At 44.1% G+C, this 26,762-nt stretch overlaps 1 protein-coding gene and 1 pseudogene across 1 annotated transcript; one reads left to right on the plus strand and one right to left on the minus strand.

Annotated features, from left to right (window-relative positions):
* Window positions 1–1,145: 1,145 nt before the first annotated feature.
* Window positions 1,146–1,838, minus strand: LOC121574389 (cytochrome b-c1 complex subunit 9). Its single transcript, XM_041887009.2, has 2 exons — window positions 1,659–1,838; window positions 1,146–1,438 (listed from the first exon to the last, which is right to left on the minus strand). Exons 1-2 carry the CDS (start codon window positions 1,797–1,799, stop codon window positions 1,391–1,393), a joined length of 189 nt encoding a protein of 62 aa, XP_041742943.1. The 5' UTR covers window positions 1,800–1,838; the 3' UTR covers window positions 1,146–1,390.
* Window positions 1,839–2,228: 390 nt separating this feature from the next.
* Window positions 2,229–18,174, plus strand: LOC121574388 (annotated as a pseudogene).
* The last annotated feature ends 8,588 nt before the right edge of the window (window positions 18,175–26,762 follow it).

The raw sequence follows: 26,762 nt of genomic DNA on the forward strand, positions 1-26,762 counted from the left end.
CTCATGAGACAACAAAAAAATAGTCCTCATCTTAAAATGGCACCGACCGCCACTGGTGTCAAGACATATGAATTAACAGGTTATAGAGCAAACAGCAATTATCACATAGGTTGTAATATGGCTTTTTGGGGGGGGCTTGCCTCCCCGGTGATTTTACCCACGCACCGCTACTGCCCACCTTGGATGTGGGATATAAAGCATTACAAACAGGACATGGATAGAATGATGCTGGATGGACTCTCCATACAGAGGAAATGTCTCCATCTTGTGTTTCCAATAAAGAGCAGGACCTGGCTGTCACACCTGTGACCATAGACATTAATGCAGTGTTCAAAACAATTGGGAACTCAGAAATCTCTGACTTCCGAGCGTTCAAAAGAGCTGGGAACTCTGAAAAAACGAGCTCCTACTGGAAAAATCGATTTGAACGTGTCATCCAACTCGAAATTCAAAATCGGGAACTCTGGCCTCTTTCTAGAGCTCTGACGTCATGATTCCACCTCGTATTTTTCATAGTTCCCAGTTGTTTTGAACGCGGCATCAATGCATAGACAGAGATACTATCCCTCAGATTACACAGACCCACAAAGAATTAGAAAACAAATGTAATGTTTACGGTTCATTTTTTTGTTGATCTATTTCACTTGCTTTGGCAATGTTAACATGTCTCCCATGCCAATAAAGCCCATTGAATTGATACTGTATATAATGAGATGATCTTGTCTCTGTCCCAACAATGGGAGTTGTTATCCCAATGGCGGGAAGGCAGGCGGTCTGCTAACCGTGGACAGATTGACGAGTGAACCCTCTCGCCTCTTCCCCTCTGCCATAGACCACTTCTCCCAGTGAGGGGAACGTAAGACAGCAATGCCTTGTCAGAGAAGGGCTACTGCTAGCTTCTATTGAGTATTCTGGTAGAAAACCCTTTGTTCCTACTGGGACTGACTGAAGGGCAGTGCCCACTTTTGACCATAACTGTATTATTGATACTTGTGGATTGGTGCCATTTTTCAAATTTGAGTTCTTCCTCAAGTTATACTATATCAAAGTACTATAGTGAGTTATTTTCTACACTGCAATGCCACTATAGCGCCATCAGTCATACCAGGGAGTACTATTAACCAACAACAGAACGTCAAGAAATGTCAGGTTTACGTTTAATTTATTAACAGTTTTAACTTATCAGTACATTTACAAATGGTGAGGAACAGGAGGGCATGACAATGACAGTTGATAGGAAACACTTCCATGATGTTCTGACAAGTCTAACGCCCATAGAGTTTCTGGTAGCCAGTAGTCAGCCTCGTCGTGCCAGATCAATGTCCATGAAGACCGACTCAGGGTAATGGTACGTAAGTGTGGCGTTGGCGTCTTTTGCGCCGGAACACTTCTATTCCTCCTCAGTTTCGTATTGGTGTTTGATGTGTTTCCAGAGTTTCTACGAACAAAACACAACATTGAAAGTTGAATTATACGTTTAACGACCCATGCTGTATACTTCCTATGAAGAAGAGTTAACTGAACTCGCTAGTTAGCCAACTAGCTAATGGACAGAAACAACTAGCTAGCTAGATTAGCTAAAAGCCGAGGCAGGCGGTTGTTTGTCCTTAATAGCAAGGTCAGACGTATGTTGCGGGAAGATCTGTCAGTAGACTTACCCCCCGATTCAACTGCTCGAATATGGCATCGCCTCCCTGGTCAAACATTCGTTCAAAAAACACTGCTCCGACCATGATGGTAACGGCAAAAGTAGATGTTCTCCTGAAGAGCAAATTGTAGACACCTTTCGCGAGCGACATGTTAACTGATGGAGATTTCGAGAAGGAGGAAATTACGACATGTTATTTAAACCGAAGTATGACGGGAAATGTAGTTCTAAACATGTGCGTCATATCCTTGTGCGCCAAAGTAAACGTAAAAACAAAATACTTACGTGGTCTTTGAGATAAACACTTACTTACTTATCATACAAATATAATGATGCTAAACTGGAAAGATAGCAAACCCGCTAGAGGAGATCCAAACCTGTAGTTGCAGTTACTAGCTGTTCGAGGTCGTCACTAATGACCTCAGCCACAAAGCGATACATATGGCTAAACCCCGCCCATTTCTACAATTTATCTTGTTAAAATCTGATTTTAAACCTAACCTTAACCCCAACCACACTGCTAAATTTATGCCTAACCCTTACCTTAAATTAATTATATAATTTTCACGATACAGCCAATTTTGACTTTGTGGTTGTGGTAACTAGTGACATCCGTTAGAGAGCGACAAAGAACATGGATTGGGGTGTTTCGGATATGGAGGACGAGGACCGGAGGTGAGTCATGGGTTGCATACATGGGGTGTGTTCAGTTCTCTTGAACGTTTGTTACGTTGCGGAACGGTTTGTACTGAACGACACATTTCCCGAAAACTTTGTTGTACGTTCTTGAAGAGACTTTGAGGTGCGTTTGCTCCCGTTTGGTGGATGTGAGGAGCAATTAGTTACTTTTTTAGAGGGCAGTGGCATGCTGACAGTGTTCCCCAACTCACAGTCCAGCCATGGTTATCAACTGTACTTCAGAAATAGAATGTTAATCACATAAAATAGATGTTGTGGTGGCAGAAGAGTTACAAGGCGTGTTGAAGGATAGTGTCCCATCCTCCCATGCTGCTGGCCTGGTAGAAGGATTACTTTTATACTATTCCAGGTATTCCTTAAAGAGGTAGGGTTTCAAGTGTCTCCAGAAGGTGGTCAGTGACTCCGCTGTCCTGGTGTCGTGGGGGAGCTTGTTCCACCATTGGGGTGCCAGAGCAGCGAATAGTTTTGACTGGGCTGAGCGGGAACTGTGCTTCTGTAGAGGTAGGGGGGCTAGCAGGCCAGAGGTGGATGAACGTAGGGCCCTCATTTGGGTGTAGGGTCTGATCAGAGCCTGAAGGTAAGGAGGTGCCGTTCCCCTCACAGCTCTGTAGAAAAGCACCATGGTTTTGTAGTAGATGCGAGCTTCAACTGGAAGCCAGTGGAGTGTGCGGAGGAGCGGGGTGACATGAGAGAACTTGGGAAGGTTGAACACCAGACGGGCTGCAGCGTTCTGGATAAATTGTAGGGGTTTAATGGCACAGGCAGGGAGAGCAGCCAACAGCGAGTTGCAGTAATCCAGATGGGAGATGACAAGTGCCTGGATTAGGATCTGTGCCGCTTTCTGTGTAAGGTAGGGTCGTACTCTGCGAATGTTGTAGAGCATGAACCTGCAGGATCGGGTCACCGCTTTGATGTTAGCGGAGACCGACAGGGTGTTGTCCAGGGTCACGCCAAGGTTCCTTGCACTCTGGGAGGAGGACACAATGGAGTTGTCAACTGTGATGGCGAGATCATGGAGCGGGCAGTCCTTCCCCGGGAGGAAGAGCAGCTCCGTCTTGCCGAGGTTCAGCTTGAGGTGGTGATCCGACATCCACACTGATATGTCCGCCAGACATGCAGAGATGCGATTTGCCACCTGGTTATCAGAAGGGGGAAAGGAGAAAATGTATTGTGTGTCGTCTGCGTAGCAATGATAGGAGAGACCATGTGAGGATATGACAGAGCCAAGTGACTTGGTGTATAGAGAGAATAGGAGAGGGCCTAGAACTGAGCCCTGGGGGACACCAGTGGTGAGAGCACGTGGTGCGGAGACAGATTCTCGCCACGCCACCTGGTAGGAGCGACCTGTCAGGTAGGATGCAATCCAAGAGTGAGCAGCGCCGGAGATGCCCAACTCGGAGAGGGTGGAGAGGAGGATCTGATGGTTCACAGTATCAAAGGCAGCAGATAGGTCTAGAAGGATAAGAGCAGAGGAGAGAGAGTTAGCTTTAGCAGTGTGGAGAGCCTCCATGACACAGAGAAGAGCAGTCTCAGTTGAATGACCAGTCTTGAAACCTGACTGGTTTGGATCAAGAAGGTCATTGTGAGAGCGATAGCAGGAGAGTTGGCTAGAGACAGCACGCTCAAGAGTTTTGGAGAGAAAATAAAGAAGGGATACTGGTCTGTAGTTGTTGACATCGGAGGGATCGAGTGTAGGTTTTTTGAGGAGGGGTGCAACTCTCGCTCTCTTGAAGACGGAAGGGACATAGCCAGTGGTCAAGGATGAGTTGATGAGCGAGGTGAGGTAAGAGAGAAGGTCTCCGGAAATGTCTGGAGGGGATAGGGTCAAGCGGGCAGGTTGTTGGGCGGCCGGCCGTTACAAGTCGCAAGATTTCATCTGGAGAGAGAGGGGAGAAAGAAGTCAAAGCATAGGGTAGGGCAGTGTGAGCAGCACCAGCGGTGTCATTTGACTTAATTAATGAGGATCGGATGTCGTCAACCTTCTTTTCAAAATGGTTGACAAAGTCATCCACAGAGAGGGAGGAGGGAGGGGGAGGAGGAGGATTCAGCAGGAAGGAGAAGGTGGCAAAGAGCTTCCTAGGGTTAGAGGCAGAGGCTTGAAATTTAGAGTGGTAGAAAGTGGCTTTAGCAGCATAAACAGAGGAAGAAAATGTAGAGAGGAGGGAGTGAAAAGATGACAGGTCCGCAGGGAGTCTAGTTTTCCTCCATTTCCGCTCGGCTGCCCGGAGCCCTGTTCTGTGAGCTCGCAATGAGTTGTCAAGCCACGGAGCAGGAGGGGAGGACCGAGCCGGCCGGGAGGATAGGGGACATAGAGAGTCAAAAGATGCAGAAAGGGAGGAGAGGAGGGTTGAGGAGGCAGAATCAGGAGATCGGAGGGAGACGGATTTAGCAGAGGGAAGAGATGATAGGATGGAAGAGGAGAGAGTAGCGGGAGAGAGAGAGCGAAGGTTGCGACTGCACATTACCATCTGAGTAGGGGCAGAGTGAGTGGTGTTGGAGGAGAGCGAGAGAGAAAAGGATACAAAGTAGTGGTTGGAGACTTGGAGGGGAGTTGCAGTGAGATTAGTAGAAGAACAGCATCTAGTAAAGATGAGGTCAAGCGTATTGCCTGCCTTGCGAGTAGGGGGGGACAGTGAGAGGGTGAGGTCAAAAGAGGAAAGGAGTGGAAAGAAGGAGGCAGAGAGAAATTAGTCAAAGGCAGACGTAGGGAGGTTAAAGTCACCCAGAACTGTGAGGGGTGAGCCATCCTCAGGAAAGGAACTCATCAAGGTGTCAAGCTCATTGATGAACTCTCCAAGGGAACCTGGAGGGCGATAAATGATAAGGATGTTAAGCTTGAATGAGATAGTGACTGTGACAGCATGGAATTCAAATGAGGAGATAGACAGATGGGTCAGGGGGAAAAGAGAGAATGTCCACTTGGGAGAGATGAGAATTCCTGTGCCACCGCCGCGCTGACCAGATGCTCTCGGGGTATGCGAGAACAGATGATCAGACGAGGAAAGAGCAGTAGGAGTAGCAGTGTTTTCTGTGGTAATCCATGTTTCCGTCAGCGCCAAGAAGTCAAGTGACTGGAGGGTAGCATAGGCTGAGATGAACTCTGCCTTGTTGGCCGCAGAACGGCAGTTCCAGAGGCTGCCGGAGACCTGGAACTCCACGTGGGTCGTGCGAACAGGGACCACCAGATTACAGTGGCAGCAGCCACGCAGTGTGAAGCGTTTGTATGGCCTGTGCAGAGAGGAGAACAGGGATAGACAGACACATAGTTGACAGGCTACAGAAAAGGCTACAATAATGCAAAGGAGATCGGAATGAAATTAACTAAACATCTGGGAAAGCGAGACGTTTCACTGAAACACTCAAATATAACTCTCCCAACTTCCACTTTATAAATTATAATTGTTGTAAACTACAGCGGCTCAATGTTTTCTAGGAATAGACTCTAACTTAGTTTATTCAGCTAGCTAACTTGGTACAGTATTTTTCAGTGTAAACCGCCCAGGGCACCGTATCCTATGACGCCATAGCTAACTAGCATGCTAGCTTCCAATAACACACGGTTTAGCACCAATACTCGGTTACAACAAACTACCAATAGTGTGTTAACACGCTAAACAGATCATTCGTATCCGTGTCTAACGTTGTGTAAAGTTTTAGGGTTAGTTTTGACAGTTTGAGTGAGTACGTCGTCAACTTATTCAGCCAGTTAGTTAGCTAGCTAGAATAGTTAGCATATTAGCTAGCCATTGCTCTCTGTCAACGAACCAACCCCTCCTCCCACGGTATGAAACACACAGAGAGAGCCAAGCTAACGTTAACTAGTCACCCATGTCTTGAATAGTCACTTTAACTCTACCCACAATTACCTCGACTAACCAGTGCCCCCGCACATTGACTCTGTACCGGTACCCCCTGTATATAGCCTCCCTACTGTTATTTTATTTTACTGCTGCTCTTTAATTATTAGCTATTTTTATTTTTTACTTATCTATTTTATACTTAACACTTTTTATTTTTTTATTTTGTATTTCTTTTTATAACCTTTTTTATTTCTTTTTTATTTCTATTATATTTTTGTTTTCCTTATTTTTTGCTGCATTGTTGGTTAAGGGCTTGTAAGTAAACATTTCACTGTAATGTCTACACCTGTTGTATTCGGCGCATGTGGCAAATAACATTTGATTTGATTTGATATACTGACAAGATACTTGTCTTTCAATGGGAGTAGTTGTCCACAAAGCACCATGGTGGGCTGTCTTGCTCCCTCCTATCCTTTCTTTGGATTGGTGGATACATCTAATTATTTTAATACTTTTTGAATATTCCATGAGGGTTGTTCACGTCAACTGGCTGTATTCAATGGAGAGATGCTATGCTACTAGCCTCATAACATGAAAATGCATAGCCATCTCGAGACATCTATGATATAAAGTGTTTTTTCTCAAAGTTGCAGGGATGTCACGTTTCCTACTTATATCAGTACACTGGTAACAACCTAAGCATTACGAAACTTCTATTCAATCAAATAAACCTAATGTAGCAAATAAGCCATTCATTTTTTTGTTGACCTCCATACAAACACTCTTTGCTTGGTGGGCGAAAAAACACCACCTGCTTGAGGGAGACAGATTTTCCGCTGAGTTGGGCCTCTCTCTTTACCTCTTCCTCTCTGATAGAGGCCTTGACCTGCCTCACACTCCAGTACAGTAGGTAGTGGTGTATGCACCTCTCGGTTGCGATCCGCCAATAAAAATGTAAAGAAGAAGAACATCACGCGATATGATATAGCTACTACCGGAATACATTATACATTTGGACAGCGACAATCTTTGCTGAAGGCTGTTGGGGGAGGAAGTTGATGGTGGTTGGAAGAGCGCGCTTGTTTGAAATGGTAAAGGTTCTTGGTAGCTACTGACAAAGAAGAACATCAAGACGAAGCAGCTGCTTACAAGTGGGATGCACTGTTGAGCGCTACATTCCGAGGGGTTTGTGCTGATCATACAGTGATTGTGACAGCTGGTTAAATGGCGGCCCTAGAGAGGGCAAGAACAAGATGTATGTCAGGAGGAGTGCAGTATTATCATAAGGAGATGTATACTTGTAATACAGAGGAGGAATGGAGGGAAAAAGAAAGGCAAAGGAGGTCGAAGAGAGAGAGGGAGGAAGACGGTGAGCTTGAGTTGGTTAAAAATGGCAGGAAAAAGGGAGATGATTTGTTAAAGAAGAATGGTAGAAAGTGTAAGCAGAGTGAACTGTAAGCCGGATCAAAGACAGGAGGAGAAATGGAAGTGAATGAGGGCGAAGTATCAGAGGTGGTAGGTGTGGTGAAGTTCTCGGAGCCCGAGGCTTGCACCGAGGGTCAGGATAAAGATGAGTCTGTGACAGTAGGAGTGACATTTTTTGAAAAAATGGATCCTTGCCTTTTGGCTGACCTATTTGTGGTTTCAGGGTGAGTGAAAACAGAGTTGGGTGCTGTGGAATTGGTGAAGGTAACCAGAAGTGGTCTTGTGATAATTGTTTGTGTTTCTGCTGGACAGAGGGAGCAGACCCTCCACGTTAAACGAATGGGGACAAGAAAGGTTCATTGTTATGTAGCACTATATTGTATCACTCCAATATGGTATCCTTCCACTCAGCAGGATACATTCTGAGTAAGAATTTCAGATTAATTCTGTGTACCGGGTAGTGCTGCGGCTGACGCCCTTAAATAGCTGCCGCCGCACTACTCCCATCGCTTCCTTTTCTCGGCTCATTCCAGAGAGGATGTGCCTTTTAAGAGCTCTATGTTGAAGTCTGTAAGCGCAGAAGTATACCCGCAGCTATTCAATAGCTTGGAGCAGCTAGGTAGCTAGCCTCTTGTGGGAAATTATTATCTTATATTTTAGATGTGCTGTTAGCTTAATAAGAAAGCATTAATGATTAAACATAAAAGGTTTGTACTGTAATGATATAAATTGTTTAACCTAACAAGCTGTGATTAATGTGAGGAACGTTAGGGGGTAGGATGAGATAAGACTTGTGTCTCACTTACACAAACACAGCCTCTTTGTTAGAATGCTCAAGGACATGTGTTCTGCTACAAAGATGTCTGGGGTTGCTGACTCGGGACAAGTTGTGGAGAAAACAACTGACACCTGGCAACAGTGAAGCGCCAAGGGGCTGGGACAAGCCTGTGCGCCAACGAGAGGCTGACTAAACCACGCTCAGTCTCTACTCTGATAGGCCAGCAGGGAGCGGGAACTATCTCTGTCAGAGTATTTAAAGAAGAACTTATAACAATGGACCAGTTCTCTGACTACCCTGCGCGGCTGGTCCCAGCCCCTTGGCGCTCCACTGTTGCACACTGTTGCCAGGCATAAGTTGTTATAACAACCTGTAGAGTCAGCGCCCATAGACACCGTTCCACTGTACTGTAAGTACCTACGTTCAAGGACGGTTCACAGACAACGGTTCACAGACAACAAAGAGGCAGTGTTCGTATCTGTAAGAAATACAAGTCTTATCTGTAAGAAATACAAGTCTTATCTCATCCTACCCCCTAACGTTCCTCACATGAATCACAGCTTGTTATGTGAAACAATTCATATCAGTACAGTACAAACCTTTTATGCTTTAATCACCTATGCATTCCTTCTAAGCTATTCATCCCTCCAGTTATGAGAAAATAGATCCCCACAACGCGGAGGGGTGAACATCTCCTGCTCTGACTGCAGCTGGGAGGGACTGCTGCGCGAGGACTGGGCCGCCTGTGAGCGCTTTGGGACTGGGGTGGGGCCCGGGTGGGGTCCACGGCAGCACCCGCTGCTCATTGAGAAGAGTAAGAGCAATACGTGCTTTCACGTCAGAGTCTCCAAAAGTCTCCAATAACACCAGAAAAAGTCGCTAGATTTGTCGTTAGTCGCTTTTTTGAAAATGTGTCACTAGAGGGGTCTGAAAACTCGCTAAATATAGCGACAAAGTCGCTAAATTGGCAACGCTGACTAGGTCTGTAGTATCTGACTGTTACAGTATTGCGCAGTATATACTATAGACACACAGTAATATCACACTGTTGGCTTCACTTTCACAGAGAAACTACAGTGGCTTGCGAAAGTATTCACCCCCCTTGGCATTTTTCCTATTTTGTTGCCTTACAACCTGGAATTAAAATTGAGTTTTTGGGGGTTTGTATCATTTGATTTACACAACATGCCTACCACTTTGAAGATGCAAAATATTTTTTGTGTGAAACAGACGAGAATAAAAACCAGAAAACAGAAAACTTGAGCGTGCATAACTATTCCCCCCCCCCCAACAAAGTCAATACTTTGTAGAGTCTCTTGGGGTATGTCTCTATAAGCTTGGCACATCTAGCCACTGGGATTTTTGCCCATTCTTCAAGGCAAAACTGCTCCAGCTCCTTCAAGTTGGATGGGTTCCGCTGGTGTACAGCAATCTTTAAGTCATACCACAGATTCTCAATTGGATTGAGGTCTGGTGTTGGGATTTGTTTTCTCATAATTTGATCTGTATGTGATGAATAGCTTAGAAGGAATGCATTAATGATAAGCATAGAAGGTTTGTACTATACTGATATAAATTGTTTCACATAACAGGCTGTGATTCATGTAAGGAACGTTAGGGGGTAGGACAGATAAGAACTTTTGTCTCACAGCCTGAACACTCTATACCCGAATACCCGAACACTCTCTCTTTGTGATCTGTGAACCGTCCAAGGACGTGTACTGCAAAAGTGCTGACTTTCTGGATAAGTTGCAAAACAACTAGACACCTGGCAACAGGGATGCGCCAAGGGGCTGGGACCAGCCCGTGCGCCAACGGATTGGCTGAGTAAGTCTAAACCACGCTCAGTCTACTCTGATTGGCCAGCAGAGAGGTGGGAACTCTCTCTCTGTCAGAGTATTTGAGGAAGAACCTGTTACAATAGATCAGTTCTCTGTCTGCCCTGCGTGGTATTTCAGTGAGCCCGTATACGAACCAACATACTTATCATACATACATTTTGCATATAATAAATTTAGCTTGGATTGAATATCCCTTGATTATGTTTTCTCTTATTCCAATACCAGATTTGAATTACGCAATTTCTAACAGTCTGGGCTTTGACTAGGCCATTCCAAGACATGTAAATGTTTCCCCTTAAACCACTCGAGTGTTGCTTTAGCAGTATGCTTAGGGTCATTGTCCTGCTGGAAGGTGAACCACAGTCTCAAATCTCTGGAAGACTGAAACAGGTTTCCCTCAAGAATTTCCCTGTATTTAGCGCCATCCATCATTCCTTCAATTCTGACCAGTTTCCCAGTCCCTGCCGATGGAAAAACATCCCCACAGCATGATGCTGCCACCACCATGCTTCAATGTGGGGATGGTGTTCTCGGGGTGATGAGATGTGTTGGATTTGCGCAAGACATAGCGTTTTCCTTGATGGCCAAAAAGTTCAATTGTAGTCTCATCTGACCAGAGTACCTTCTTCCATATGTTTGGGGAGTCTCCCACATGCCTTTTGGCGAACACCAAACGTGTTTGCTTATTTTTTTCTTTAAGCAATTACTTTTTTCTGGCCACTCTTCCGTAAAGCCCAGCTCTGTGGAGTGTACGACTTAAAGTGGTCCTATGGACAGATACTCCAATCTCCGCTGTGGAGCTTTGCAGCTCCTTCAGGGTTATCTTTGGTCTTTTTATTGCCTCTCTGATTAATGCCCTCATTGCCTGGTCCGTGAGTTTTGGTGGGCGGCCCTCACTTGGCAGGTTTGTTGTGCTGCCATATTCTTTCCATTTTTTAATAATGGATTTAATGGTGCTCCGTGGGATGTTCAAAGTTTCTGATATTTTTTATAACCCAACCCTGATCTGTACTTCTCCACAACTTTGTCCCTGACCTGTTTGGAGAGCTCCTTGGTCTTCATGGTGCCGCTTGCTTGGTGGTGCCCCTTGCTTAGTGGTGTTGCAGACTCTGGGGCCTTTCAGAACAGGTGTATATATACTGAGATCATGTGACAGATCATGTGACACTTAGATTGCACACAGGTGGACTTTATTTAAGTAATTATGTGACTTCTGAAGGTAATTGGTTGCACCAGATCTTATTTAGGGGCTTCATAGCAAATGGGGTGAATACATATGCACGCACCACTTTTCCGTTATAATTTCTTTAGAAGTGTTTTCATTTCACTTCACCAATTTGGACTATTTTGTGTATGTCAATTACATGAAATCCAAATAAAAATCTATTTAAATTACAGGTTGTAATGCAACAAAATTGGAAAAACGCTGCTTCAGTGTTCCAAGCACATCAGGGATCGACCCAGTCCACATCGCCATCTGTAGCTGGGAGCACCGCTACGGAGGCACCCCTGGTGGTGATGGAAGCAACACAGGAGCTTTTAGTGAGAGCGACTATCGCTCTTGATATCAAGCTGGGGGTGGTGACAAGCTTCTAAAGGAGGCCACAGAGGTGTCAAGGCTTCTCACTATGCTCCAGACAGACATGGCACGTGCCAACGGCAAGGCTTTGGCTTCAGTGGTGACTTCACATCGCCATCTTTGGCTGGCACAGTCTAAACTGCCACAGCCAGTTCAGAAAACATTATCGGAGCTCCCCTTCACGCCAGGTTCCACCTTTGGGCCAGGGGTCGACAACATCATACAGCAGACTACAAGACTACGCAAAGACAGAGACTTTGCAGGAGGTCTTGGCAACTGCGCGCCCTACCGCCGCCCCTCAGAGGAGCTGGAAGACAGGGCAGGATGTCTCGAGGGCGCTCCAGCAACATCTTGGCCCCCTTACTCCCCCGCCGAGATGGCAGGGAAATGGGAACCCACGTTTTACACTCCGACAGCACAAGGACATGCGTCATGACAACCCTTACAAGCAGAGGCATGCGGCTAAGTAGGATGGGCCCCGGCAGTCCTCCTGAAGTGCTGGCGGTCGGCCGCGTACATTCACAAAGTGCATGGACGCAGTCCTAGCGCCTATCATGTCCAAGGGCATTCTAGTGCAGAACTACCTGGACGACTGGCTGGTGTGTGCTCAATCAAGAGAGCAAGCTACAGCAGACTCAAGGATAATCTTGAAGCACATTCAAGACCTGGGCCTCACCCTAAACAGAGAGAAGAGCAACCTGACTCCCTCACAGACGGTGGTCTTCCTGGGGATGTTGATCGACTCAACTCTTATGAGTTCACGTCTCCCTCAGGTGAGATTGGAGAAGATACAGGCCTACCTAGACAGTTTCCGGCTTGGACGAGCCGTGTACGTCTTACTCGGCCTACTCACGTCGGTTTCTCTGTTGATTCCACTGGACCTTCTTCACCTCAGGCCACTCCAGCGATGGTTCAACTCCACACCAGGGACGACACAGAAATAGTCAGCAATTGATGACAAATGCATGTGTGAGGACTCTGTTGAAACGGCACTCTCACTCCTTCCTGTTGGAGGGAGTGATACTGAACAGAGTCCACCGCAGGGAGCTAGTGTGCACCGATGCCTCGCTAGCGGGTTGGGGGGCAGTGTTCAGAGGCATGGCATCGAGCAGACAGTTTCTGCTCTACTTGGAGGAGAAGCATGTCCTGGTCAGATCAGACAACACCACAGTAGTGGCGTATATCAATCACCAGGGGGGACTGAGATCACCGCACCTCCACGAAATGGCTCGGGAGCTCTTGCTGTGGGCTCAGACCTGCTTAGCGTCACTGCGAGCAGCGCACATCCCCGGGGTCTTGAACCGGGCAGCGGACATGCTTTCGAGAAATGGCCCACCGGAGGGGGACTCGCGTCTACACCCTCAGGGGATGTTACAGCTGTGGGAAAGGTTTATGAGAGCACAGGTGGACCTGTTTGCATCTCAGGAGAACACTCATTGTCCCAACTGGTTCTCGATGTCGGACCCTCCAGGCCCTCTGGGTTTGGACGCCCTCGCTCATGATTGGCAGGCAGCGACATTTTATGCATTCCCACCATTTCCTCTGATCACAGCTAGGCTAGACATGGTCAGTTTGAAGGGCCACTGGCTGCTCCTGATAGCCCCATACTGGCCGAGATGACTATGGTTCAGCCTCCTGTTGGCCCTCCTCTCTGGGACCCCATGGCAGATGCCACTGAGGCCCGATCTGCTCTCTCAGGCTCGGGGGAGGCTCTGGCATCTAGACCCACGTCACCTTCAGCTTTTGGCTTGGCCCCTGAGAGGCGTAAATGGGCAAGTCTAGGCATTCAGGACAATGTGGGGAACACGTTGCAGAACGCCAGGGCTTCCTCCACCAACGCGTTATATCAAATGCGGTGGGGCATATTCTGTACTTGCTGTGTGGGTCATAATGTTGCCCCCGAGTCGTGTGATGTACAAACGGTTTTACACTTTTTACAATCACTGCTTGATGCGGGCCGAGCGGCATCTACTTTCAATGTATTTGGCCGCAATTTCGGCGTGCCATGACGATGGCCCGGAGGGACCCATTGCTCTCCAAGTTTATGAAGGGAGTTAGACGTCTGCGTCCAGTGAAGTCCTGTTCGGTGCCAAACTGGGACCTTGACGTGGTGCTGTCAGCACTTCCTAAGCCACCCTTCGAGCCCCTCTTTGAAGCACCTATCCATGAAGGTGGCATTCCTGTTGGTTATAACCTCTACTAAGAGGGTTAGTGAACTTCATGCTTTTTCAGTGAGCGCTGAATGTTTCCAAATGGGTGCAGACAAGGGGAGTTTAATCATCCGGCCTCACCCCTATTTCTTGCCGAAGGTCCTGTCTGACAGACATGTCAACTGGCCCTTACATTTATCCACATACGCACCTCCCATGGCTGCGAGTGGGCTGGATTTTTCCCCAAGTGTGCTGTGCCCGGTGAGGGCACTAGACACTTACGTTACACGGACTAAGACAATACAGCTGTCGGATCAACTGTTTGTGTGTTATGGTCAGAGAGTTCTGGGGAAGATCCTATCGAAACAGAGACTCTCACAGTGGATTGTGGACACTATTACTACAGCATATCAGCTGGCCGGCCGGCCTTTGCGGTCTGCTTTGGTGGCACATTCTACTAGAGGAGTAGCTACATCGTGGGCCCTGCTCTGAGGAGTTTCCCTTGATGAAATTTGTGCCTAGGCCGGGCGTCGTCTAGCACTTTTGCTAGGTACTATTGAGTCAATGTTGCTGCCACCAACCAGGTCAGGATGGCAGTGTTGGGTGTTGCCTCCACTTCCCTGGAGGGGGATGGAGGGACACAGCAACCATGACTGCCATGGTCTCAGTCCTACAGGATTTTACTCTTGTCTGGACATGCCTAGTTCACCGATTAATCTGGTATTGTGATACCATATTGGAGTGATCCAATATAGTGCTACATAACAAAGATTACATATGTAACCACAGTTATTTGAGCTATTGGATCACTCCAATCCTCTTGTCGGTGATCTACAGCGCCTCGAAAAGAACACGAGGTGGGAGTAGTGCGGTGGCAGCTATTTAAGGGGGTCAGCTGCAGCACTACCCGGTACACGGGACTAATCTGAAATTCCTACTCGGGAATGTATCCTGCCAAGCGGAAGGATACCATATTGGAGTGATCCAATAGCTTACATAAGTAACTTTCGTTTTGCTCTCAAGGAAAGGGCGCCATTGAGAGGAGGCATTACTGGATAGGAGTAAATGTGAAAGTTGACCAATTGAAGGGGAAGATTCCCGATGTTTTTGATGCTTGTCATTTGGTGCGACGCAGACAGGGTGGCGTGAGTGGTGACAGGGTGGCGTGAGAGTCGTTGTCTGTCCTTTTGAGTTTTGATGTTTAATCTTTGCCCGACAAAGTGATGTTAGGATATATAAGTTATCCCGTATGAGCTTTTGAGCCAAGTACATTACGTTGTTACAGGTGTCAAGCTTGTGGGCATGTGGCAGCAGTGTGTAGGAGGGAGGTTCCTAGGTGTGAGAAGTGTGCAGAAGGGCATGAGACAAAGGAATGTGTAGCACTGGAGAAAGTTGTAGTATGTGTTAATTGTTGGGGCTGGGGGCTGGGGATCAGAAATATACTGAATACTTTTACTGAGTGTCCCAATCCTCATATAAAAAGGTTAGTATTGCTTATTTCTTTATAGCTAATAGCGTTAGACAAGGCTGGTCAGGTCATTGGTCAACCATGGTGGCTGGAGTGAACGTAGGTTCTAGACCGAGTTTGTATCACGGCTGTATGGCCTTGGGTTCTCGAGAGCTACCCTTTCTCTGGCCCTGATTCAGCTAACTAAAGTCTTGATGAGCAGGGGGTTGGGGGATTAGTAGCCTATGAAATCAGGTGTGTAGAAAGTAATGTTGGAGCAAAAGCCTGCGTACCCAGTAGCTCTATACAAGAAGAGTTGGCCAACCCTTGACTCACTGCATGGTAAGCACTTCAAGGTCTTGGCACTTCGATTGGGGCCTGTAATGTGATGGTAATTTTTTCAATCATTGGGCTTGTTCGACATTGCATTTAACAGTGCAGTCGACTGCCAACTGACTGATCTACAAATCACCTTGCATCATAAATAACAACTCATTATTATTTGTAGATTAGTTAGTCTGTCACAATTTATGATACATCACGGTTTTGATGCTCTTGAACACAGCCATTGTGTTTGGTTTCAGAGATATGAGGTGACTCTATAGCTGACTGAACTGAGGACAGAATCTCAACCATGGGGGAGCGGTATTACTGTGACCGGTCCTTTCAGGACAACATGCATAACAGGAAAAAACACCTGTACGGTGTTCAACACTACAGATCTAAAAAGGCCTGGTTTGACCATTTCAGAGGTAAGTAATTTCATTTCCCAAGAGTTTCAGTCCAACATAGTTGGGGCCTGGGTCTGAAGAAACATTGTGTTGGTGCGCTCAAGTTGGTAAAAACTATACGTTCATGGAGACTTGGGTTGTATATGGACTGGCAGAAAAAACAAAGGGGATGATGGCCATCGCTTGGTAAACAAAACATTATCGTGGGGCTTACTTTTCCCATCAATTCACTTTTGAAGAACAGATGAAGGAACTTCTTGATTTAAAAAGGCTTTTAATTACTTGGCATTTTGATAGACAAGCAGGACCAACGGCAAGTCGCCAATGTGTTTTCAGAATCACGTTTATTGTCCTACAATAGGAAAATCTTGGCACAGCTCACACATTGCATACACAAAACATATAGATAACGAACCAGGAAACTAACAGTCAGACATGAATAGTACTCCCCCACCTGCCCATAGGAGGAAGCTACATGGAATGTGTTTAGGCTTGGTTTCCTTCATCAGATCAGGGCATAAAGGTTTGACACAGTAACCAATCAGAAGACGTAATATAATTACAAAATAACAGCATAAAGAGATGGTTGGGGTTAAATTCAGAATGATGTGATCAAATACAATTCAGTTCAAGCCCTTTTCTAAAAAGAGTTGACAGTGACCCTATCTCTGCAGTCCATTGTTTTTATCATCTGACACATACTTGTGGTAATAGGCTGTAGATTTTAGTGTACATTTACATCATTTAGCAGACGCTCTTATCCAGAGCAACTTACAGTTAGTGAGTGCATACATTATTATTTTATTTTTTTCATACCCCCCGTGGGAATCGAACCCACAACCCTGGCGTTGCAAACACCATGCTCTACCAACTGAGCTACATCCCTGCCAGCCATTCCCTCCCCTACCCTGGACGACGCTGGGCCAATTGTGCGCCGCCCCATGGGTCTCCCGGTCGCGGCCGGCTACGACAGAGCCTGGATTCGAACCAGGATCTCTAGTGGCACAGCTAACACTGCAATGCAGTGCCTTAGACCACTGCGCCACTCGGGAGGCCAGTGTACACATTATGACACCTCTTCTCTCATCACAGATACAGCAGCCATCCTGTATGATGAACAGACTAAGAAACCCTGCAGGAAGTTTCAAAAGATGAGTAAAGACTACAATTAAAGATACAAGGAACATGTCATGAATGAATTAAAGACCCTTACAATTTATCTGTGTGTAATGCTTATATTTTTGTCCTTTGCGTCAGGCCAGTGTGTGTTTGGCAACAAATGCAGATTCTCTCACATGTCAGAGGGACATGGAGAACCTAAAAATGCAGATTGAAGGTGACTTGTTTCCACAAGATGGCACTGTCTGCCATGGACATGGTCCTCATATGGAGGGTATTCATTTATGAGCAATGGTGTCGTCGTCGTTTTAGTTATACCTTGCATGATGATAAAACATTTTTAAAGTACAATTTACATCATTATGGTGGCAAGTTACTTTGGTGTTTGAATTATGAACACACAATGCCACTCTGTTCATTTAGGTGGTTCAATGAAATCCCTCATAGTAAGCATCTTTACTAATTTCGCTCAGAATTCAAAGTTACCATGGTGATTGTGTTAATTAGATCCATATTAAGGGGTGCAGTCTAATCTCTAGATGAAAGACGGAGCAGAGAGGACCTGGAGCACAGAGCATCCCCTGAGCAGAGCATAGAGGAGTGGCTCACTAGGAGGGAGAAGAAGAGGGCCGCCCTCATCAGTGGAAGGTACAGAATGAATCAATGGTCAAAGGCTGTCAGTACTTACATACAGTGCATGCTAGTGCTAAAGTGTTATTTTCCCTTGCACAGAGTCAGATTTCATACAGTCAGTGTGAAGATGGCTTTTCCTCTTTTTCCTTTTCCTAAAATTGTTAATCTATTTTACTCCCTTAAGTGTTTTGAAAGAGGAAGATGATGAGAATCAACCAGAGAATGATATACCGCCACATTTCCTCACCATTCCTGACCTCCGTCCCTCACTTTTGTCGCCTCCCCCTAGTGGATAGAAAGTCAGTCAGAACTGAATGGGGTTAATTAAAGCAGGTTCACCATTTTTTTCTCAAAGTTCCATGTGGTGATGCAAGAACTGATCATTTCTTTTTAATAGACCTCAAACTTTTACTTGATAAAAGTGAGTGAATTTTTTATCTTCATATTTTAATTGAGTTTCTTCATTACAGACTACATTAGTCTTATGAGTTATGTGCATGCAGACTTGTTGAGTAAGTCCTTGCATTCAAGAAAATGTATTATGAATTAGAAATTTGCAGAATGTGAGGTTGTAATGCTTTTTAAATGATGACCTCAGGAAAGCGGCAGAACTGGAATGGCTACCATTTATACATTTTGAAAAACACTTTTTGTTATCAAGGGGAATGTGATTTCCTTCCCTCTACATATTCTTTATGAGGGTAAAGTGGTTTGTGTATGTTGGGAAGATTTATTTCGAATGGATGGATGTTGCAGCTTTACCTCGTCACTGAGGATGGGGGCCATTTTTGTAAAAACATGGTTTTTGTGTTCCTATCTTCAGGTAATAAAATAGTGTTTTAACTGGACTTTGTTTCCCCACTTTTCATTTTTTATGGGATAATAGAACAAGTGGTATTCAGGACCTTACTTCAGTGTGTTAATGGAGCCCTGTCAGTATGTGCCACACAACTGAGGGCCAGACCAGACCGTGTCTTGGCAGGATGTCACATCACCATGTGACAGGGACCCTTTGCCAGCAGCATCTGCCTTTCCTGTGGCAGTGACACAGATTGAAACCCAAACCGCTACACCCTAGAATAACATTTTCAATTGGTTTCAGATTGCCTCTGAGGGAGATGCCAGGGCAGGGATCCTTACCTGGTTGGTTGGCCAGCAGTGTGAGTACCTCCTCTACTCTGATGAATATTATGGCCATGCTGGCTGTATTACATCTCTGGGCTCTGTGATAAAAACTCACAGGGCCAATTTTGGAGCAGGACTACAGTTAATGACTTGTCTCAAGGCCTTAGTGTCTGCCTACCTGCCACCGAGAGCCCTGATAAGTTTCCCTGGCCCTGAGATTTCCAGGCATAAAATAACTCCACATAACTAAGTTATGACATTTTACTGTGGATAACTTGCATCAACACTTGTAGTTTTGCATGTATTCAAACTATTCACCAAAGTAGTCATTGTACCCAAACAAAATTCTAAGTAGAAAAGTTTGTAGCTATTAATAGTAGCTTTTTGCTACCATCCAACCATTAGTATTCAGCTTGCATTGGTTGCTTAATTGCCGGTACACTGTGCTCTTTATATCTGCTCTGCTTCCCTTTACCATCCTCACTGCTCTTTAACACCTTAACCTCCTCCAATGAGAAGTTGCTTTGCTGAATACTGAGTACATTCCCCGCTGAAATGTGACATATTAACAACGGTCTCTCTTGGCTCCGCAAGAGAATTACAAGCAGAGTCCCAATGTACATTGAGGCTGTCTTACTTGAATACGTGATAAAAACCTACAGTAAGGGAAAAAAGTATTTGATCGTTTGCCCACTGACAAAGACATGATCAGTCTATTATTTTAATGGTAGGTTTATTTGAACAGTGAGAGACAGAATAACAACAAAAAAATCCAGAAAAACACATGTCAAAAATGTTATAAATTGATTTGCATTTTAATGAGGGAAATAAGTATTTGACCCCTCTGCAAAACATGACTTAGTACTTGGTGGCAAAACCCTTGTTGGCAATCACAGAGGTCAGACGTTTCTTGTAGTTGGCCACCAGGTTTGCACACATCTCAGGAGGGATTTTGTCCCACTCCTCTTTGCAGATCTTGTCCAAGTCATTAAGGTTTCGAGGCTGATGTTTGGCAACTCGAACCTTCAGCTCCCTCCACAGATTTTCTATGGGATTAAGGTCTGGAGACTGGCTAGGCCACTCCAGGACCTTAATGTGCTTCTTCTTGAGCCACTCCTTGTTGCCTTGGCCGTGTGTTTTGGTTCATTGTCATGCTGGAATACCCATCCACGACCCATTTTCAATGCCCTAGCTGAGGGAAGGAGGTTCTCACCCAAGATTTGACGGTACATGGCCCCGTCCATCGTCCCTTTGATGCGGTGAAGTTGTCCTGTCCCCTTAGCAGAAAAACACCCCCAAAGCATAATGTTTCCACCTCCATGTTTGACGGTGGGGATGGTGTTCTTGGGGTCATAGGCAGCATTCCTCCTCCTCCAAACACGTCGAGTTGAGTTGATGCCAAAGAGCTCAATTTTGGTCTCATCTGACCACAACACTTTCACCCAGTCCTCCTCTGAATCATTCAGATGTTCATTGGCAAACTTCAGACGGGCCTGTATATGTGCTTTCTTGAGCAGGGGGACCTTGCGGGCACTGCAGGATTTCAGTCCTTCACGGTGTGGTGTGTTACCAATTGTTTTCTTGGTGCCTATGGTCCCAGCTGCCTTGAGATCATTGACAAGATCCTCCCATGTAGTTCTGGGCTGATTCCTCACCGTTCTCATGATCATTGCCACTCCACGAGGTGAGATCTTGCATGGAGCCCCAGGCCGAGGGAGATTGACAGTTATTTTGTGTTTCTTCCATTATTTTGTGTTTCTTCCATTTGCGAATAATCGCACCAACTGTTGTCACCTTCTCACCAAGCTGCTTGGCGATGGTCTTGTAGCCCATTCCAGCCTTGTGTAGGTCTACAATCTTGTCCCTGACATCCTTGGAGAGCTCTTTGGTCTTGGCCATGGTGGAGAGTTGGGAATCTGATTGATTGATTGCTTCTGTGGACAGGTGTATTTTATACAGGTAACAAGCTGAGATTAGGAGCAAGAGTGTGCTCCTATTCTCAGCTCGTTACCTGTATAAAAGACACCTGGGAGCCAGAAATCTTTCTGATTGAGAGGGGGTCAAATACTTATTTCCCTAATTAAAATGCAAATCAATTTATAACATTTTTTACATGCGTTTTTCTGGATTTATTTGTTATTCTGTCTCTCACTCTTCAAATAAACCTACCATTACAATTATAGACTGATCATTTCTTTGTCAGTGGGCAAACGTACAAAATCAGCAGGGGATCAAAAACTTTTTTCCCTCACTGTAAGTCACCTGTCTTGGAAATATCTCAGTAGGCTATTTTGTAACAGGTTGATGTTAGTGTAATTGCATTTTACACAGGTGTCACTGAAAGCAGTTTGTATTTTTTGTTATTCTACAACAGTCCCCCTCCCTACCGATGTTCCGTTATTAACTATGTGCTGTAGGCACCTGGCAGTAGCAGAGGTCCTTCACTGTGAGTCGGTTTGTTTTTCACAGTCCGGTCATTCAAACATTGAATTTGGCTTTCATGGGCTTGAGGTTAAATGCAGAGTAAAATCCCCAAACAGCAAATCAACACTACAATTTAACTTTTGATTTGCAACATGCAGTTGTAAGAGAAATGGCTCTTCAGCTTCTATGCTGAAAGCAAATGCACCAGGAACTGATGAGATTCAGTTGTTGCCAGCGCATGCCAGCCAGGTCAAACCTCATTTCACTGATTGGTCATTAATCATTGTCATATTTTTATTGATATTTAATAGATATCACCCTAGTAGATAGCTTGGAATTAGGGTCAACATATGGAATTATCATGATTGCTTCCTACAGTATGCGTCATGTAGATCATTATCCAGTTCAAGAAAACGGCAACGTAAAGCAACTGGAAATGAATATTTGGCTGATAAGTATCTAATAAAAATTGTTTGGAATTGAAAGGTTGATTGAAAATAAATGGAAAAGGAAGGTTGATTTTTGCATTATGCAGCAATAATGGTTGTAAAGATGCAGTGAGGTAATTGATAATATATTCATAGTGTATGCAGCTGCTAGTTGGACCTGTCATTGGTATGCAGTCCGAGATGCATTAATGAATGAATTATTATTGAGGCTTGGCACATTCTCCCGTTCCCGAGACAAGCACCAAAAGTCGTAACATTTAATTAAGACAAGCAAGGTTCTGCATTGCCTTTTGGGGAACGAGTGCCAGGCTTACCCCCAATTGCTCTGAGTAATTCAGCAACTGCAGGCACTATTCCAAACTTAGATCCTGTTTTAAAACCATCCCACCATTTTAGCTTTCTATTCTAACAAATAAATTTAAGTAAATACTTAAAACAGCTTGACAAATCTCAGGAGAATAACATGTTGTATGAATGTTTAAAACTTAACTGTTGAGTCTTACTCTAGCCACACAATATTCTAAACAAAATGTGTCCCAGTTATATATTTTTGTCGTAGTCTGGAAAGCGGCCTAGATGTTTTCAAAGGGATGTAGATATTATTAGATTTTGTGGTCCCTAGAATATTATTTATTTAGACTCTTTGCTGAGGTGGTATGTGTTACAGTCTATGAAGGGCAATGTGGAGTTAGGATACCGGATATGCAAAATAAAAAAGATGGAAAAGGAATAAAGGCATAGATTACCATCATTCAGTTTTAATTATTTTCTGCATATCTGCACTGCTCAAAGAAACCCATTTCAAACAGCACCATTTTTTATTTAGATCCATTGCATAATAATTTCAGTTGATTGTATTCTTTGGCTATTTACCATCATTCAGAAAATTAAATTCCTATGAAAAATGTACAAATTAATTTCTTTCCTTCTCCCAGGGGATAAACTATACAGTCGTCAATATGATCCGAAGTTGGTCTGAATTGTCCTTCTCCCAGGGGACAAACTATACAGTCGTCAATATGATCCAAAGTCATGTCTCGTCATCTTTGGATCTTTCCCTTAGAGCCATTAGTCCTTTGAGAGATCTTTGGCCAGCTGAAGCAAGCAACTAGTGTCTGCCAAAGTCCCCTTAGAGGAATGTTATAGACAGTCTACCAGACTCTTGTGAGATGGAGGACCTCGAGGGAGAAAGGAAGTGCCTTCCCTGGGTGTGAGTCAAAGAACTGTCACTGTCAGAGGGGTGAAGAGAAGACATGCCTTGTTTGGGACTAAACTTCAGTGAGTGCCTCCATGTCAGATCCTCTCAGGCCATCAGCTTGTCAAGACACGATATCATCAAACAGGAGTCTGACATGTAAACAACGAGAGATATGGGAACCCTTAGGTCAGTAGCTTTGTTGCATGATTTCATGGAAAATCAAGCTGTGTGATCAAATGGATCCTTGCCATTACTGTGTATGGATTAGACTATTGATGTTACATTCATGCTGATGTAATATTAGTGCTCTGAAAAGTTGGCTGTCAGCTTTTAATATCATCCCTTGAAGATATATTTTCATACAACAGCATAGCCATATGTTGTATTGCTGATTCTCTTCTGATAACACGTCACTTTATCAATCCCCACTTGAGTACTCACTGTCTTTTATTATTTGATTCCTGTTAGTAAACAGTGCAGAAAGAACTACCATTATGTATTTGTCAGACCCCAGAGGCTATGGATGGGAATTTCAGGCAGGATTGCTGGTATGTTGCCATATCAATAATTTATGAACAATTATATAGTCACGTAAAACAGAACTTCCAATTCACTCTCCTCTATGGTAATTTGGAGGATATTGATGGTCCTAAAATGGACTTCCCATGGGATTATTCTGGTAGGCTCAGAAGAAAGTGAAATGGGCCAAGAACATTGAGATTCCGATTTCCAACTCCATTCTTTTTCAACTGTCTGTCTCCTTTTCCACCTCTGTCTGGTTTACTGAACATTTTGACCTCTCTAGTGATGTCTGCTACTGCTCTGTATCTAAAGTTTTCCTGTCTACTCATGCTGGGATTTGAGTCCCAGGGACCCAGAGCTACTGATGTCTGTCAGAAGGGAGGGCCACTGGCCTGTTGGGATTCCACCATAGAGCTTCAGCCACAACACTAATGGTGCTACATAAATCAGCTGAAAGAGTCATATTCAAACTTAATTAGAAAGCAGCTACACATTTCTGTATCATTTCCTTATTTCTATCACATTCTAGTAAATTCCCTGAGTAGATTTTGAGGCAGTCTTATATGAATGTGTGTATCACCTGTTGGCTCACAACATAACACACCAATAATCACTAGCCTTGACTTACACACACTACATCTTAAAACATTACAATACTTATGTCTGTTCCCTTAAAAAGCTACAGTATCCGAACGATAGGAATAAAAACATTTGACAAGGCTATTTAGGTTTGTGTTTATTGGACAACATGCATCCAGACATCACTTTTATAAATGTATATTTGATGTGGTGATGGGTACATACTGTATGTGCATTTACATTTTAGTCATATAGCAGACGCTCTTATCCAGAGCGACTTACAGGAGCAATTAGGGTTAAGTGCCTTGCTCAAGGTCACATCGACAGAATTTTCACATAGTCGGCTCAGGGATTCAAACCACTTACTGGCCCAACGCTCTTAACCGCTAGGCTACCTGCCGCCTCTGCGTCTACAGTGCATAGGAAGAGTTTACTGATGCTGAAAGAAGGCAACATTAGACAGTGCTAGGACACTTAAAGGTTCACATGAGGGATAATTTCCATTCACCATTTACCTGTATATTGCATTAATTTATATTTGCAAGACATTAATTTCTGACCCAAAATGTTTCTTTTTCTATCAAGAATAGTTGGTCCATAAAACATTTTATTCTGAAATGATCGATATGTGGATTTCCTCCTGTGTTTGACACAAAGTGCACTATGTTTGACTTGATGACAATCACAATCACAAAACTGCTACATGACACATTGAAGGATAAGAGTAAAACATCAGATCAGCTCTCAACAAACTACATGAACAGATTCTCCTCATTTATTAAATGTAACATTGTTCATATGCAATATCATTGCTTTAATATTTTTGTATGTATTGTCTATTACACTGGCTATTTCACATTTGCACAAATGCATGTAGTCATATAGTTAATTCTAATATACACTGAGTGTACAAAACATTAAGAACACCTCTCTTTCCATGACATAGACTGACCAGGTCAATCCAGGTGAAAACTATGATCCCTTATTGATGTCACTTGTTAAATCCACTTCAATCAGTGTAGATAAAGGGGGGGGGGGACAGGTTAAAGAAGGATTTTTAAGCCTTGAGACAATTGAGAAATGAATTATGTAAGTGTGCCACTCAGAGTGTGAATGGGCAAGACAAAAGATTGAAGTGCCTTTGAACGCCAGGCGCACTGATTTGTGTCAAGAACTGTAACGCTGCTGGGTTTTTCCCTGTAGCTCAGTTGGTAGAGCATGGCGCTTGCAACGCCAGGGTTGTGGGTTCGTTTCCCACGGGGGGCCAGTATGAAAATGTATGCACTCACTAACTGTAAGTCGCTCTGGATAAGAGCGTCTGCTAAATGACTAAAATGTAAAAAAAAATGTAATGTTTTTCACGCTTAACAGTTTCCCGTGTGTGTCAAGAACAGTCCACCACCCAAAGGACATCCAGCCAACTTGACACAACTATGGGAAGCGTTAGAGTCAACATGGGCCAGCATTCCTGTGGAACGCTTTGGACACCTTGTAGAGTCCATGCCCTGACGAATTGAGGTTGTTCTAAGGGCAAAAGGGGGGTGCAACTCAATATTAGGAAGGTGACCTCAATGTTTTGTACACTCTGTCAATATGAACAGATAACAAAGCAACATTTTGTCATCCTCAGCAGGGTAGAGGGCAATTCCACATTAACAGACCGATGCTGAGACTCAGATATTTCACTTTAAAATGTATGTCAAACAAAAACCAATGATTGCAAAGTTAAACAAACCATACAACTTCATGCTCAAGGATTACTTTTAACAAGTCTGAAAAGTCTCAGCATCACTCTTGTACCTTGGAATTGCCCTAGACTATTACAAGCCCCATTCTTTTTCACTTTACTTTATATATTATTATCTGGTATGTTATAGTCTTAATACAAAATATACAGCATTTCATCAAAACGATAATTCAATTCTTAATATATGATAAACACAGATTCTTAAAAATAAATATGACAAAAGAGCAATACATAAAATGTAAGTACATGGCCATTAACATATTAATTGTGTTAGAATAATATTTCAGTTTCAGTAAACCTGGAAATCATACATTAGAACCCTGGTTATCATATGTTTACATTATTGATATCATCATCTGTAATATATCGTCTCTTCTTCCATTAAGAAAATATAACCATGTCAAAATCGAAACAATAGCTGAATGTTGTTTTTGGTGGACCATGTCAACAGCCAAACAAAACAACATTGTCTTCCATGATATGTTTCAATGTCCTTCACCGCATACTGTAAAACTTGTTACTCACTGAATATAAATATTTACAGAAAACGGTCATGTACAATGTACCTTTTTGCAATAATAACTATAATTTGCATAATCATTTTAATAAATACATCTGACTTTGAAGTTAAACGCCACAGAGGAAGTACACAAATTGTATTACTTGGTATTATTTACATGTACTGTACATGTGCTGTATGTTTAGAAGGAGAACTGGGGTGAGCCAGCAGTCGGAACAGTGGCTCAAAAGCTAGGATTGGCAGATCCCATCTTAGGTTTGATGATGACAATTAATATATTACCTGTGCCTAAGAAATTCACCAAAATCATATCTCCACATTTCCAATCTCATTCACTACTTGTCACAT

This window comes from Coregonus clupeaformis, unplaced genomic scaffold (genome assembly GCF_020615455.1).
Source record: "Coregonus clupeaformis isolate EN_2021a unplaced genomic scaffold, ASM2061545v1 scaf2204, whole genome shotgun sequence".
Taxonomy (NCBI): Eukaryota; Metazoa; Chordata; class Actinopteri; order Salmoniformes; family Salmonidae; genus Coregonus; species Coregonus clupeaformis.

What these genes read in the sequence shown, in the direction of transcription:
- LOC121574389 (XM_041887009.2), bottom strand. Translation starts at nt 1,799, where the DNA reads ATGTCGCTCGCGAAAGGTGTCTACAATTTGCTCTTCAGGAGAACATCT. An exon ending in TCGAGCAGTTGAATCGGGGG is followed by an intron (nt 1,439 to 1,658) that starts GTAAGTCTACTG and finishes TTTTGTTCGTAG; the next exon opens with AAACTCTGGAAACACATCAA.